The 13,983-nt window shown below is 37.7% G+C and overlaps 1 protein-coding gene across 1 annotated transcript; it reads right to left on the bottom strand.

The window, feature by feature from the left end:
* Window positions 1-1,272: 1,272 nt before the first annotated feature.
* On the bottom strand, window positions 1,273-3,978 carry LOC103152059 (lysophosphatidic acid receptor 6-like). The gene has a single exon (XM_007572390.2). The coding sequence runs from the start codon at window positions 3,234-3,236 to the stop codon at window positions 2,184-2,186; it is 1,053 nt and encodes a 350-aa protein (XP_007572452.1). The 5' UTR covers window positions 3,237-3,978; the 3' UTR covers window positions 1,273-2,183.
* Window positions 3,979-13,983: the final 10,005 nt, after the last annotated feature.

Genomic DNA, 13,983 nt, shown 5'->3' with positions numbered 1-13,983 from the left:
CTGTATCCTTCATGGCTTGTTTATGCCTTGGGCTGTCTAACTGGTTCAGTCTAAAAGCAAATAATCAGTTTCTATTATATAAACTTTTACCCGTATTGTTAAAAAGCTCCATCAAAAGTTTTTGCTCATCCAACATTTAACGAAAACCTAGAAAACGACGTATTTCTTCTTATTTCATCATTTTCTCTCTAGTTGATCATATTTTTTAATTATTACACCTCTATTTTTATCCCTTTTTGAAAGTCAAAGTCTTCCTGTACAAATTGAACCAGTTTGGTGGAAGCCTACAGACAGACTCTTCAGCCAAAAACAAAAACACTATGTCCTTGTGAGGGAAGGGAAGGGAAGGGAAGGGAAGGGAAGACGAAGTTTACAGGAGATAAAATGAAATTCCAGTGTAGGTTTAAAAGAAACAAATGCCACGGTGCTTCAATTCTTTCTATGATCAACCCACTGTGCTTTAATGGTTTTGCTAAGAGGATTTTGCCTACTTTCGATGTGGTCTCAGCAGCACAGATGCGGATTCACGTGTCGATGACCTAAAACTGTGGAGAATCTCTAAATGTCAGTGAGCAACAATTACGTATGCATCTCTTGTTCTAGTTAGCCACAGAGAAGTCCCTTGGAGAAGTGAAACACATCCTAACTCATAGCTTTCGCTTATTTACATCATGCAGGATAAAGAAAAGGATTCTCAGCTGTGGTGCATATTAAGAGAAAATAATTATAAATGATATATTTATTTTTGGAAATGCCAACTGGATTTCTCACATTTGTGTTATCATTGATATTTCAGCCAATTATAGTCACATAGTTATAAGAATTCCCCTTAAAAACACCTTAAATATTTTTGATGAATGCAGAATGAATTATACATTATCACACCAGTGTTTAAAACCACTGAATAAATTTCAGAAAGTATTTTATGTATGATGTTCAACGCTTCTTTTTTTAAAAAGGAATCCCTTTTCATGTTTTATTTTATTGTGACCATTTCAAATTGAGCAGTTCGAAATAAAATGTAACCTGAATGCTTACCTAATATTATTTTAAGCATCACTTGAATTTCTTAATCTCTTTATGTCGTAATTAATACATCATGGTCAGAAATTCATAGTATTTTCTTTACCAAAGCAATATCGTTTATACACTTTCAGACTGCAAGACATTGCAGATAAATACTAAAAACAAAGTATGTTCTGACCAATGAATTGTATCACAAACTATACACATAATTTTTGTTGTGTTTCATTTATAAAAGTGAAGTTTAAATGGAGTGAGAATGCACTTTAATCTTTAGGTCTTCCACAAAAAGACATGATATGATTTAATCAAAGAGCAATAAAAAAACAACTTGAAGACTTAGATTTCTCAGAATTTGAGCATCTGGTGTTAAATTATGCAAGCTCACTCTTTTATTGGCGGCACTGCAAGCTTCCCACATTTAGTTCAAAATTAGAAACAATACTACAGTGGGACCAGTATTTTTTTTTTTTTAAAGTGACCAAGTTATAATTCTAAAAGTTCCTGTTTAAAGGTGTATGACAGTGTGATAAATGACAGGCAAACACTTTTTTCAAATTTAAAAAAAAAAAGGTTTCAAAGTGCAGTTTTTTTCCTTGAGGCAGCACATGGCGTTTTATTAATGACAATTGCGTGAGTGCAGTATGAGGAAGTGTGTCAGTGCATTCATCTACAATGAAATGTTCCCAGAACAAAATCAAGGCTGCCTTTCCATTCTGTAATTCACATTTACAAAAAATGACACATTCACAAAAGTGAATTACAGAATGACTTTTAATACCGAACATACAAAAAGCCATGTACATATAGCTTAGCTCTTTGTTAACTTAATAGATAACACTCTAAAGTTAGCACCACAATTTGCCATACATATATACAGCTATACAGGTACATTAATATGTTAATATCAAAACTGTGCTGCAGTTCGGTGATCATATTCCCCTAATGCATCACTGGCTGAGTAACTGTGTTAAACACAATTATGGTATAATCCACAGGAAACAGAAATATGTAAGAAGTTGTAACAAATCCTCACATGTGAGAGCAGGGTCAAGTGGTAATACTGCAAAGCAGAGGTTGTTAAATCCATAGTTTAAAGAATTTGCCCTGAGATGAAGTCCAAAATAGGAAAAATTCCAAATAAAAGTCATTGAGAATTTTCATACAGAAGACTCATTGTGGAAGACCTTAGCTTTCAGATTCTTTAGGCTCCATTGCAAACTGGGGCTGCTCTCAGACTGCGTGGCCTCGGAGAACTTGACATCAAACGAACGGGAGGCCTGAGACTTCCTCTTGAAGGAGTTCTGGATTGTCTCTGAGGTGAAGTAGTACACGATGGGATCGAAGCAACAGTTGGACACAGCGATGCAAAGGGCTATCGGGTAGATTGTTCGAACCACCGACTCAGTAAAGCATCCCTGTATGGTTTTGGTGCGGACCAGAGCATAAAACACCAAGTTGACGTTATAGGGGATGAAGCAAAAGCAAAAAATGCACAAGTGCACGATTATCATCCGCAGGATCTTGGTTTTGTTCACCTTTCCCCCACGACTGACGGTCTGAGGGCGCCGCAGCGTCTGCAACACCATGATGGAGCAACAAACGTTGAGTAGAAGAGGAATGAGGAAACCAACTGTCTCTATAAAGATCACCACTTTAGACAGGTGGGATTTCCAGGTAGTGGATGAAAAGTTCTCAAAGCAGAAAGTGTTCCCATCACTTTTTGTGGTACTGTTTAGCAGAAACCCAGTGGGGAGGCTCCCCGAAAGTACCAGCACCCACACGGCAACGCACACTATCCTGGCATTGCGTTTGGTCCTGAGCATCTTCGAGCGAAAGGGGTGCACGATGGCCAGGAAGCGGTCCACGCTGATGCACGTGAGAAAGAGCATGCTGCCGTACATGTTGGTGTAGAACAGCGAGACAGAGATCTGGCAGAAAATCCCCCCGAAGGGCCAGTTCTTGTTGATGAAGTAGAAGACCCGCAGAGGCAGTGTGAAGACAAACAGCAAGTCGGACACCACCAGGTTCATCATGTATGTGGTGGTCTCGTTCCTCAATTTCAGAGAGCATGTGAATATGTAAAGGGCCACTACGTTGGTGATGAGTCCGACTACAAACACGATGCTGAAGACTGTGCTGTACAGGGGGTATTTGAACATGTCATTCTTGCTGCAGTTTAAATTGTCCAACGGGCTTGTAGTGTTATTCATTATGAGACAAAGCAACTGTCCATGAGTGAGAAGCAAAAACCAGAGCAGTCAAAAACAACAAGGCACCATCAAGCCATCAGCAGTGATAGTTCTTCTGGCTGAGGAATTGTAGATTTGATTATCTTTCCTCTCTGAGTGTACTTACTTTTGGGGATTGATGAACACTGAAAAGATTCTTCCCAGAGGACAGAGATCCAGGCTGGTGATTCTTCCCCTCCCCCTGCTCGGGCTCCCTTCACCAGGCTGCAGCCCACCAGATACACACTCCCTTTGACTCACTCAGTTAAATGAGTCAAACAAAAATCCTTCTCACTCGTGTGGTCCATTATTGGCATAAGGTGTTGGGTTATCCTCATTCAAAACTTTCAGAAGGCTGTCCTCATGAATAGGTTTTGTCCCTTTGTCCAAACTCAGAGCTGTGTTTTGGATTGTTTCACCTCCAAAGGACCAAAAGTGTCACAAATAGTCCATGCCTCCCGGAGTCCGGACCATGTAGCAACATCTTTCCTTCCAGCAGTAGAACTGAAGTTTGCCTGAATCTTCTTGCTCTCTGGGTTTGTAATAAGATGAATGTCTTTATTATTCTGACTTGATGATCTGTTCCCTCTTTCCTGTCCTTCTTCCTCTTAATAAGCCTTGTGTCTCGAGCTCTTCCTCTGAGCAGCGTCGCAGGCTTTTTCTCATCTCACTCAGGATTTCCACTTCTCCTTTGTGACGGTATCAGACAGTTTTGCACTTTTTAGTGGAAGAGAGTAAGCAGTTGTTCTTGGTCCGTCCCACACTCCTCCCATGCGGCTCCTCCTACTCCCTTTGTCTGTCAGCTAAAGAATCAGTCATGAGCAGCAAAGAACAACACTGCACTCAGGGGGAATTTGCTGAAGTGCTTCTCATTTATGAACAGTACCCTGGTTAAACGTTCAAACTCTTGAACTTTTTACCATGTTGTGACATCATAACCACAAGCTGGGACAGAACACAAAGTAGCACTTCAACGTAAAGTGTGAAGAAAATACATCTTAGTTTTCTGCATATTCTTATATGAGTTTTGTAGTCGGCTCCTAAACTTTGCATACTTATCTTTTGCCGCCTTCTTTACCCAGCTCCAGCTCAGTCACACTGCATGGAGAGGGTCAGGACTTTAGTACTCAAATATTGACAGTTATTTTCTAACTCAATAAAATGCTTTGGTGGTATGTTTACTGTCCTCCTGGAAGCTCAAGTCTCAAGTCCTTTGTAGTCTAATAGGTTTTGTGCAGAGTAAGATTTTGAGTGGAGGACAAAAATTTCCACTTTGGTTTCATCAGAACACGTTTGATGTTTCCCCTTTACATGGCTTGTGGTAAAGTACAAACGTAATTTTACGTGTGTTTCTTCTTCCCAATCTTTCATAAATGACTGATTTGGGCAGAATCCGTTGCTCTGTGTTAGATTTTATTGAAAAGTATCATCACAGCATGATCAAATCCCATTGAGAAAGGGGTGCATCCATCTACATCTATGTCCGTTGAGACTAAATTCTTCTATATCTTCCATGAAAGTAAATATAAGTATTGTGCATTTATATTGTTTTCATCAGCTACAGAAATTTTGATACATTTAGATTGCAGTTTTGTTGCTTTTGTTGTATGTTTTCTAGTCTTGTATGAATATGTAATGGTCAAAGCTTTTCCTATTCAGGTCTACTTGAAACCTGTGAATCGTTACACTTAATTTTTGCCTCGAGACTGCAGAGTCATGCACAGTGCCTGACAAAAGTTCCCACACCAAAAATGTTGAAATATTAGATATGATCAACATTTTTTAACAACAGATGAGAGAAAAGACTGAAACTGGTCAGGGAGGAGGATCTCAAAAACAGAGGGAGCTGCATGATTTTCCAACAAGAACTGGCTGTGAGAATGCAACAAGAATCTTCAATATTTTCCATACATGTAGACTAAGAAGTAGGAATTAATTAATTAAGTATTTAACAGTGTGTATGAAATACCAGTCAGTTTTGATCCAAACATGCTGGTTTTGTTTGAAAGCTATACATAGAAAGTTATTTAATTATTCTGTTTCACAATGAGTCAAGGTATTTGTCCAAGTCAATAAAACAATGGCTTAACAAGAGCAAAATTATCATTTTGCAATGGCCTAGTCAGAGTCTAGATCGAAATTTAGTGGCAAATCTATTAGGTCACGTGAACCAAGTGCTGTCTGGTAGATTCAGAGACTTTTTCCCAGGTAGAACCGGCAAATACTGTCAAGATGTAGGAGGATGATAGTTTGAAGGGTTTTACATCCAATACCTGAATTTTTAACGGGTGTGTTAATTTTTCACAGCCACCATGTAGTTCCTGGTTGTTTTTGTTTAACTGTTGCTGGTATTTCAACAGTTCCTTGTTGAAATAAACAAAACTTTTTCCAAGTCAGTCCTGTTCTGCCTTCTTCCCTTGTTCCTGTTCTACATGTAATTTATTTTTGGTATTTCCTGTTTCAGTTATATGACAAATCGTCATAAAATGTTGCAATATGCAGGATACATAAGTTTCGATAGAGTGATCTAGCATCGGAACTTTAAGCATGGCTTATTTCCTTGCTTTTTAAAGGATTTTATGAGCCCTACTGACTGTGTTTCTACTCTGACGCACGTCTACTTTTACATATGATGTCTGGATCCTTTCTTCCAGCAATGTCAACATACGTAGTGCGCAGGCTGTGCAGCGTGACAGAAGCTGATAGAATCAGTTAAACCCCAGATAAGGACGGAGGGTCAATGAAGCGTCAGAAGGTCTCCGGCAACACTGGAAGTGCCTGAGGTGACTGCCTCCGCAGGTCCGATGGGGGTCGTTTTTACGGCCTGTGTGGGCCGCAGCTCTGCCAAAGGAGAACAACTTTCTGTTTTCCTGGGAACATTAGGAATGGGATTGCGAGAGAAGCAGAAGGCCTTCTCTGTTCAGTGCAATAGTGCCTGCACACAGCTTTTTGAAACACATTTCAAATGTTGCATTCAAGGTTTCCTTTAGTAGGAAGCCTTCTTGGCAGCTGGTAAAGACTCAGCTGTTCATTAAGCAGCGCTTAAAAGAGGAGAGTTATTCTGAAAGAACTCTCAGATCCTCAATTTCCCCCATTTTCTGAGTTAGAGACCGAAAACTAGAAATCTGAATGTGCACTCCAAAAAACACAAAATCTTACTAAGCATATTTGATGTAGTTTCTAGTGCCAATATTTTCGTCTACCTGAAATAAGACAGAAATAACACTTAACTTTTCAGCAAGAAATAATTCCTTGATACTGATGAAAAAGTAACAGTAATGATCTGGCAATGAAACAAAAGATTATAATTTATAATATGGGACAAATATATTGTTCTACTGACTGATTAATTCACTTATAACGACCACTTTCTTGTCAATGTTAAAAAAAACTGTTGACTCAAAACAAGCTAGTATATCTTGCTGAAAAGTAGCTTGTATGTTAGTTTTCTCTTGTTTCCAGTATACCAATATATTTGCACTAGAAACTAGACGAAAAATAAGATAAGATGTTATGTTTCTGCACTGTAGATTTCCTCTAATTGAATGGAATGTTGCAATTTTAGGATAACTTCAACTGTGTGTTGTTGGTTACAGTAATATTTTGCCCACTCTAGAGATGAGAGTCATGACTAATACAAACATGACTTCATGGTTACCAGCAACAGTCAAACAAATGAAGGAAAATCTCCCAGAGAATCAAAGAGACAAACGGACATGCTGCGTTTTATGGCCCGAAAACAATCTTTGTCAATCTGCTGCAAAATAAACACCATCAAGGCCTTACAGCGAAATGTTCTGTGCCATTGTCTTTTACATCCAAAATACTTCCATCCAGAACATAAAAAACAAGCTCTTCACATGCAACTGTGTGGTTTCTAAACAAAAACAAAGGGGGGTGAAATCCTTGGGTTGTTAAATCTCTCACAATGGCAGGAAGCTGTCAGACACCGTCCTCCAGGCCACTACCACCCCACAAACCCCAAGGCTCAGACTGAGATCATGATGTGGCGGTGTGATGATCATGAGGAGTCGTCACAACTGTGGTCAGACGGAGGTTACATACGTGATGACCTCGGGGGCGACAAGTCGCTGTTCAAATCTGCAGAAAAAATTAGCTGTAACAGGGAAACAACCTGAGTGACTCAGCAGGGTTACACGCAATTTGATGACACACGCACTACAAAACTTAACAGTGTTTAGATGTGAAAGCAGAAAAGGAAATGCTCACATTGTTGTTGTTTTTTTGGGGTTTTTTTAAGTAAAAGTACCAGCAATTTAATGCACAACTACCACTGCTTGGCGAACATGTTTTGCCACATCACGACCACAAACATCCAGTGATATGATGTGACTACTGGACTAACAGAGATTGTAAACTTTCAGGTAAATGAAATATGGTTTTCATTTTTGAAATAATTCTTTATCAGAAACGCTCTCTGAAAATGGGGAAAGTACGATACAACTGTAACTTATAGTCACATCAGAAGAGCATTTATTAGACAAGTTCATGGTAAAATACTGAATTTACACTACATAGCACTTTACTCGTCATACCAACCGCTAAAAGAACTTTCCACTAGAGCCAGAACCATCTGGTTGCACTCACTAGCCAGCAAAACTAACACACTAATACTCAAATCACAGTGAGGCAACTTGCACATCGACTTGTTGCAAGAGGAACTGTCATAATCCAGACCTAAATCCAATCAGGAATCAGAGTGAAAACGTAAAATTTTTTCATACATTCGCATGCTTTGTCAGATGTTCATATTTCCACTGCTTGTCACATTACAGCAGGGGTCCCCAAGCTACGTGCCGCGGGCCGGATCCAGCCCGCCTCCTCATTTGGTCCAGCCCCCTGAACAATACCGGATCCGGCCCGCCTCCTCATTTGGTCCAGCCCCCTGAACAATACCAGAGAGCATTCAGTGTTTTTTTTCATATATATGTGGATTTTTCTTCAACCACCAGGGGGCTCTTGAGCAGATATGAAACTTAGTTTCCCTCAATGGAATATATACTAGTCAGTACCAGTCACCGTTTCGCTCACGGTTTTTCTTCCATTTGCATTCTGGGTAAAAATCTATCTACAAATGCGAATATGTCGTCGGCAGTAATCCAGCCCGCCCGTCCCCCGGTCCACAGTTTGACTCCCCCCCCCCGGGGTCCACAGTTTCACTCTCTGTGTCTCCCCCCCCAGTCAACAAAACTTTTTGTAAGGTTCTCGAAAAACTAAGACCGGCCCCCGACCAGAAAAGGGAACAGTCATGTGGCCCTCGCAGGAAAAAGTTTGGGGACCCCTGCATTACAGTGTTGAGGAAAATTTTACAACAGAAGCCCCAAGGAGACAAACACACGTTCTCGAGCAGCACTTCCTGTTTAACGTCATTTCAGTGAGCTAGGAAACCTTTTAATCAGCTAGTGGCAGACATTGCTGTCTTTCCACCTCGTGCTACTGTAGTAGATTCTGCTGAAGAGATAATGCAACAACAAATCAGAAAAAACAGAACTGCTGGTGGGCCAGTGATTACCAATGAAGCGTAAACATTCACTTATGCTCAGATATGTCATAAGTGTATCATGGAGGTCTGGACTTTAACCGAGACACAACAGCACATTGATTCCTCTGTAGCTGCTTTGTTTCTGATCATTGTCCAACTGATGACACAGTTTAAGTCGACCTCCAGCAGTTAGACAAATGGTCTCATACAGAGGAATTATTGGTTAATTTAATGGGTTTAATTTTACCAAGTTGTTTTTTTTTTAGTTTTGTTTTTTTTTCCAAATATGAGTACATTTTCTAACAACTGAAATTGGATGATATTGGATCTAGTTTACCTAAAACACAGAATTGTAGCTTTAAGCCTAATTTAACATAATGACATTGTAGAGTTTTAATCATTTTTTGGTTAGCAAATAAACAAAGTATAGTGTTCACTGCAATAGTAACACAATTTGCATGTAGGTTCAAAAAACACAAGTATAAATTGGTTATCAAAAGCTAAGATTATGAGGAAGCCATGTACTAAATGTGCATAAAAAAACAACATTGTTTTATAGTCTCAACGGACATCATGTTTCAAAGTGTCTTGTAGATCAGAAAATAAAGACCAAGATGCTAATCAGCGAAGGGGAAAGAAGGTTGAAAAGAGGTTACAGGAAGTGCTTTTATAAGTTCTTTTTTTTAAACGGAACCAAATTTTGTAATATCTTAACAGTGAAAGAATGCCTTTAAATTGCTTAAGTTCAACTTGAGAGTCATCCATGTGGCAGTTATTACTATGCTACGATGTACATGAACAGGGTGTTTATGAATCGTTAGTTTCCACTAAAATGTCCATGGTTGATATATTGAAGTGCCACCTTTAACAGGAAAGATTCACATCCTTCTCAGCTAGCTCCTTGAAACATTACAGAAAACTTATTTGTACTATGTGCAACATTACCATATCAACATGTTAATTGTGTACCCTAAGGTAGCTAAAAGAGGACATTAATAATATCATGCAAATAATATGTTCTTAAAAGTTATATATTTGTATCTCTATTTAAATTAGATAAAGGCTGTTCAGTCCCTGGAGAACAAGCCTTTTACTTTGAAGTTATGTTTGTATCCACAGACTCAAATCTGAATTTTGCTTTAAAATGCTCAGATCTTGTGGCTGCAAAACTAGCCCTGATCATCATCCCTTCACCACAGTCCAGTGAGGAGTTTGGATAGCTCTACTTTGTTTATGCCAATAATAAGTTAAAGTTATGCCAAGTGGTCCAAGTTTGAAAATTAAACTGTGTGGTGTAATTTTTAACACATAATTTAAACATAGTTTAGCCTTATTTTTTTGTAAATGTTGGAGACAGATCAAAGTGTTATGTCCGAAATACTAAAAATTGGTAGTCTCTTTTCACTATTACTATATGTACAGAAATTATCAAACATCAGTGCACTTCTTTAAGTTACAGAAGAAACACCTGCTTAAGCTCTTTACTGCAAAAACATAATCTTGTGATACTTTTGTACTGATATGTTTTTACAAGATAAACATAGAGCAGTTAAAATGGAAACAGTAGAACTTTTGTCTAATTTAGAAATAGAGCAGTTAATTCTCAAGACAAGAACAAGAAAAAGCTTGCATTCACTAAGATGGACAGTTTATAAAACTACTTCCAAGAGAGAAAAACAGGAGCAAACTTCACTCAATTTCAAGACCAAAAACATTTTTTTTGGTATTTTTTGGTCTTAAATATCAACACCAACTGGAGAAATTTTACGGGGAATTTTGTTTCACCAGAGAATTTCTTATGCTTGCATGAGACAGATGAGACATTGGCATTGATAAGATGGAATTCCAACATACGTTATCTTTGTCTTCCGCTTCTCTAAAAGTGAAAGTGGTTGTGACATTTTCTTATGAAAACCCAACGTAAGTCTGTGGAAATTTTTTTTTTAACACCAGCATGTGTTTATCAAAAAATACCAAAGTTTGGGTTATTCCAACAGTGAAAATCTGCCCACACACCTGCATCACCCTTCCTCCTTCACATGCAATGCCACTTTTCTTTTGACTTCCACAAAAAAAAAGGAAAAAAAAAGAAAATGGCAATAGAAATGAGTCATAGTTTGAATACTAACATAAAATACAATAGAGAAATGCAGTGAACATGTAGGGGCTTGAGAGGAAGAACACATTTTTATGAAGAATGGATAAGTTTGCATCTACAGTTGAACCTATAAAATCCTCCTCTGATGTGATTTCCTTTTTAATCAGAATAAATTTATTTTTAACCAAACAAAAATAATATATCTTCCGAACTAAAACCTCAACGAGCATGACACCACAATTTCAAGATCTGTTTCTAGAATGAAAAAAGCCACATTCTGCATGCAGGGTATAGGATTGTGGTTGGAAAGTCCTCCTGAATGTTCTTTTCGGGTTTCTCCATTACAAGAGCACAACTACAAAAGGTTCATTAATATTCTGCATCATCAAGGAAATACCATGCAAATAAGACAAACAGTTTAGCTGTAGATCGCTAAAGCAAAAGAGCAAACCACACGGGAGCCACAAACCGAGAGTGTGAACTGACACAGATCTTTATTTGTTCGTCAACAGATTGCGTGCCAAAAAGGTGTCACTGCTTTACCTTTGCCCAGAACACACTAATCTGCAGAGACATACTTATGAGAACAAAAATGTTTTCATCAGAATTAAAGGCAATAACAAATAAACAAGGACATTAACTTCTTCATGTGCAATTTTCTCAAAAAGTAATATAACAAATCATTTAGAAATTAAATGATTTGTTATTTGATTTACAAATAATAAATCATTTAATTTAGTAACACATAAAGGTCCTTTCAAAAGTATTCACAGCCATGACTTTTTACACCTTTTGGTTTTGGTTTTAGTTTAGGTTTTCGACACTTTGCAGAACAACCTTTTGCTCCACTTACTGCTTCATGTCTATTTGGATGCAGCTGCAGTAGCTTTAGGCATCCAGGAAGTGAAGTTTTCTGCCAATTTGTCTGTCAAAAATCACTCAAATTCAGTGATTGATACAGAGTATCTGTTTTCCAAACAGATACTCTGTTTGGAAAAACTGATGTTTTCCTGTCTTGCCAAATGTTCTGAATGAGACTCAGCTCTAGATCAAACATGTTTTGAATATTCAGTGTAGCTTGGTCCGTCTGTTGAAGGGAAATATATTGCTACAAGACCAACAGGTTTCAACAAGATTTCAGGATTGAAAGAAAACCTTATTAATGTCCATCTTCCGATTAACATTAAGATTCTCTGTCCCCTACCATTTCTTCCTTTTGGCGATTTTGTGTTCACACTGATTTGAAGTGGTGGGTTTCTGCCTCCTATGCAATTTTACATGTAAAGCCAAAATGCTCAAATGCAATCCCTCAACAAACCAGAGTAGAGAACTTTGTTCTACAAATAAACTGTCCTTAGTTCATTTAACAGTGGTTAAAATTATGTCACTGTTTTGAACTGGGCTCCATGAGACACTCAAAGCTGTGAATAATGTTTTTTTAGCTGATCTATCTAACACAGTATTTTAAACTGACCTGTCTGTGTTTCTTAGTCTTCATGGTGCTGTTTGTTTAATAATGTTCTCTAAGAAACCACAGAGGCCTTCGCAGAAGAGCTGTACTGAGAATAAATTACATACTAGATAGAGTATTTAATAATTAAGTCACTTGACTGCACTGGATTTCAGAGTGTCAAGAGTTGAATACATATGGAGGCCACAATTATCTTATTTTTAGAACTTTTCTGATATGTTTTCTATTACAGATATTTCCAGTAATATACATCCAACCTGACATAATGTGTAAAAGTCACACACACAAAAAAAACTGTACTGGAGTACTTGAATAAAGATCTGGAAGAGTGTCAGAGTTAGGCAGCTGTTGGATGAAAAGCCATTGTCATTCCTTATTGGCAATGGTATGTGATATGCTGATTAATGGTAGAGTAGCTTTATATTTTTTAAAGATTATTTTATGCGCATTATTTAGGGGAAAAAACATTTTTTGTCTTGGTTATTATGTTGCTTTCACTATGTTCCTAAAATATGTATATTGTCCTTTAAATGTAATATAGAGCAGAAAATGAAAACTTATGTGATAAACATACGGAATTAAATATGAATAGTATTAGGTTTTCACTCTTAACTGCATGGAGAAAAGCAATTCCTGATTCCTGTTAGTAGATGAGTCAATTGTTTTGGGAATGGCCGTTTGAATAAAGCAACTGCCTATCACATGTGGTTACACCCAAACATTCCCTGCTATGTGTTAAGGCTCACTATAAAAATGTGAGCATTTCCATCTGGAAAAGGTACAAAGAATTCCAGCTCACTGTTCGATGACCTAATTTCCATATTTCAACATTTTTATAACCAGGATGGAATTAAAGCATTACAAAGCTAGTTGATGACCAGACACTTCACAGCACACACCAGAAAGTTTGCAGGCAGACATGCAAAACATTGCTGTTCCAGGAAAAATCTTGCACAATGTGAGAGTGTATGCATGTGCCAGGTTGTGTTGCAACACGTGACAAGTTAGATCACTGTAACCACTTCCGGCATAAATTACACCACTCATACAAACTGAACATTCAGTTCAGCTTGTTATGAGCAAACATTTGTGAGGTGTTGCTCCATTTTTGTTGTTGTTCAAAGAGCATTCTTTCATGTACCAATCAAACCGGGTCTCAATAAGTGTACTGTATTTATACTGAAATTTCAATCATGTATAATGATGCAAATAATTATTTACATCATTATAATCCACAGATGCAAATAATACAAAAAGTAAAATTGTGTCCATTAATTTGATAGAGAATATAAGTTTTAAAGAAATTTAGAAAACAACAAAGGAAATCCATTTAGAGCCATTGTCTGCATGTCCATTCACTGCACAAGACTCCACTGCTGAAGAAAAACAATGCTGATTCTAATAAAGTTTAATTTGCTGGATTATTCAGTTAAGAGTTATCAAATGTGTACACTTGTGCATTCTTTCTTTTTCTGCAGATGAAGTACGGTGTATCTGCACGTTTCTCTGAATATCACTCGGGCATAAATGTGTCAAAAATGGTTCAAGTTAAGGTTTTGCATCCAACTGATTGAAACCTTCTAAAAGAAAATGTGCACATGAAACCAGACTACAAATCAAACAATCTCTCTCTTCACTGACAGAGAAATTACATTCA

The sequence above is a fragment of the Poecilia formosa genome, unplaced genomic scaffold, assembly GCF_000485575.1.
Source record: "Poecilia formosa unplaced genomic scaffold, Poecilia_formosa-5.1.2 Scaffold299, whole genome shotgun sequence".
In the NCBI taxonomy this organism is placed as follows: domain Eukaryota; kingdom Metazoa; phylum Chordata; class Actinopteri; order Cyprinodontiformes; family Poeciliidae; genus Poecilia; species Poecilia formosa.
Note: the sequence above shows the minus strand (reverse complement) of the source record. Positions and strands in the feature narration are given on the sequence as shown.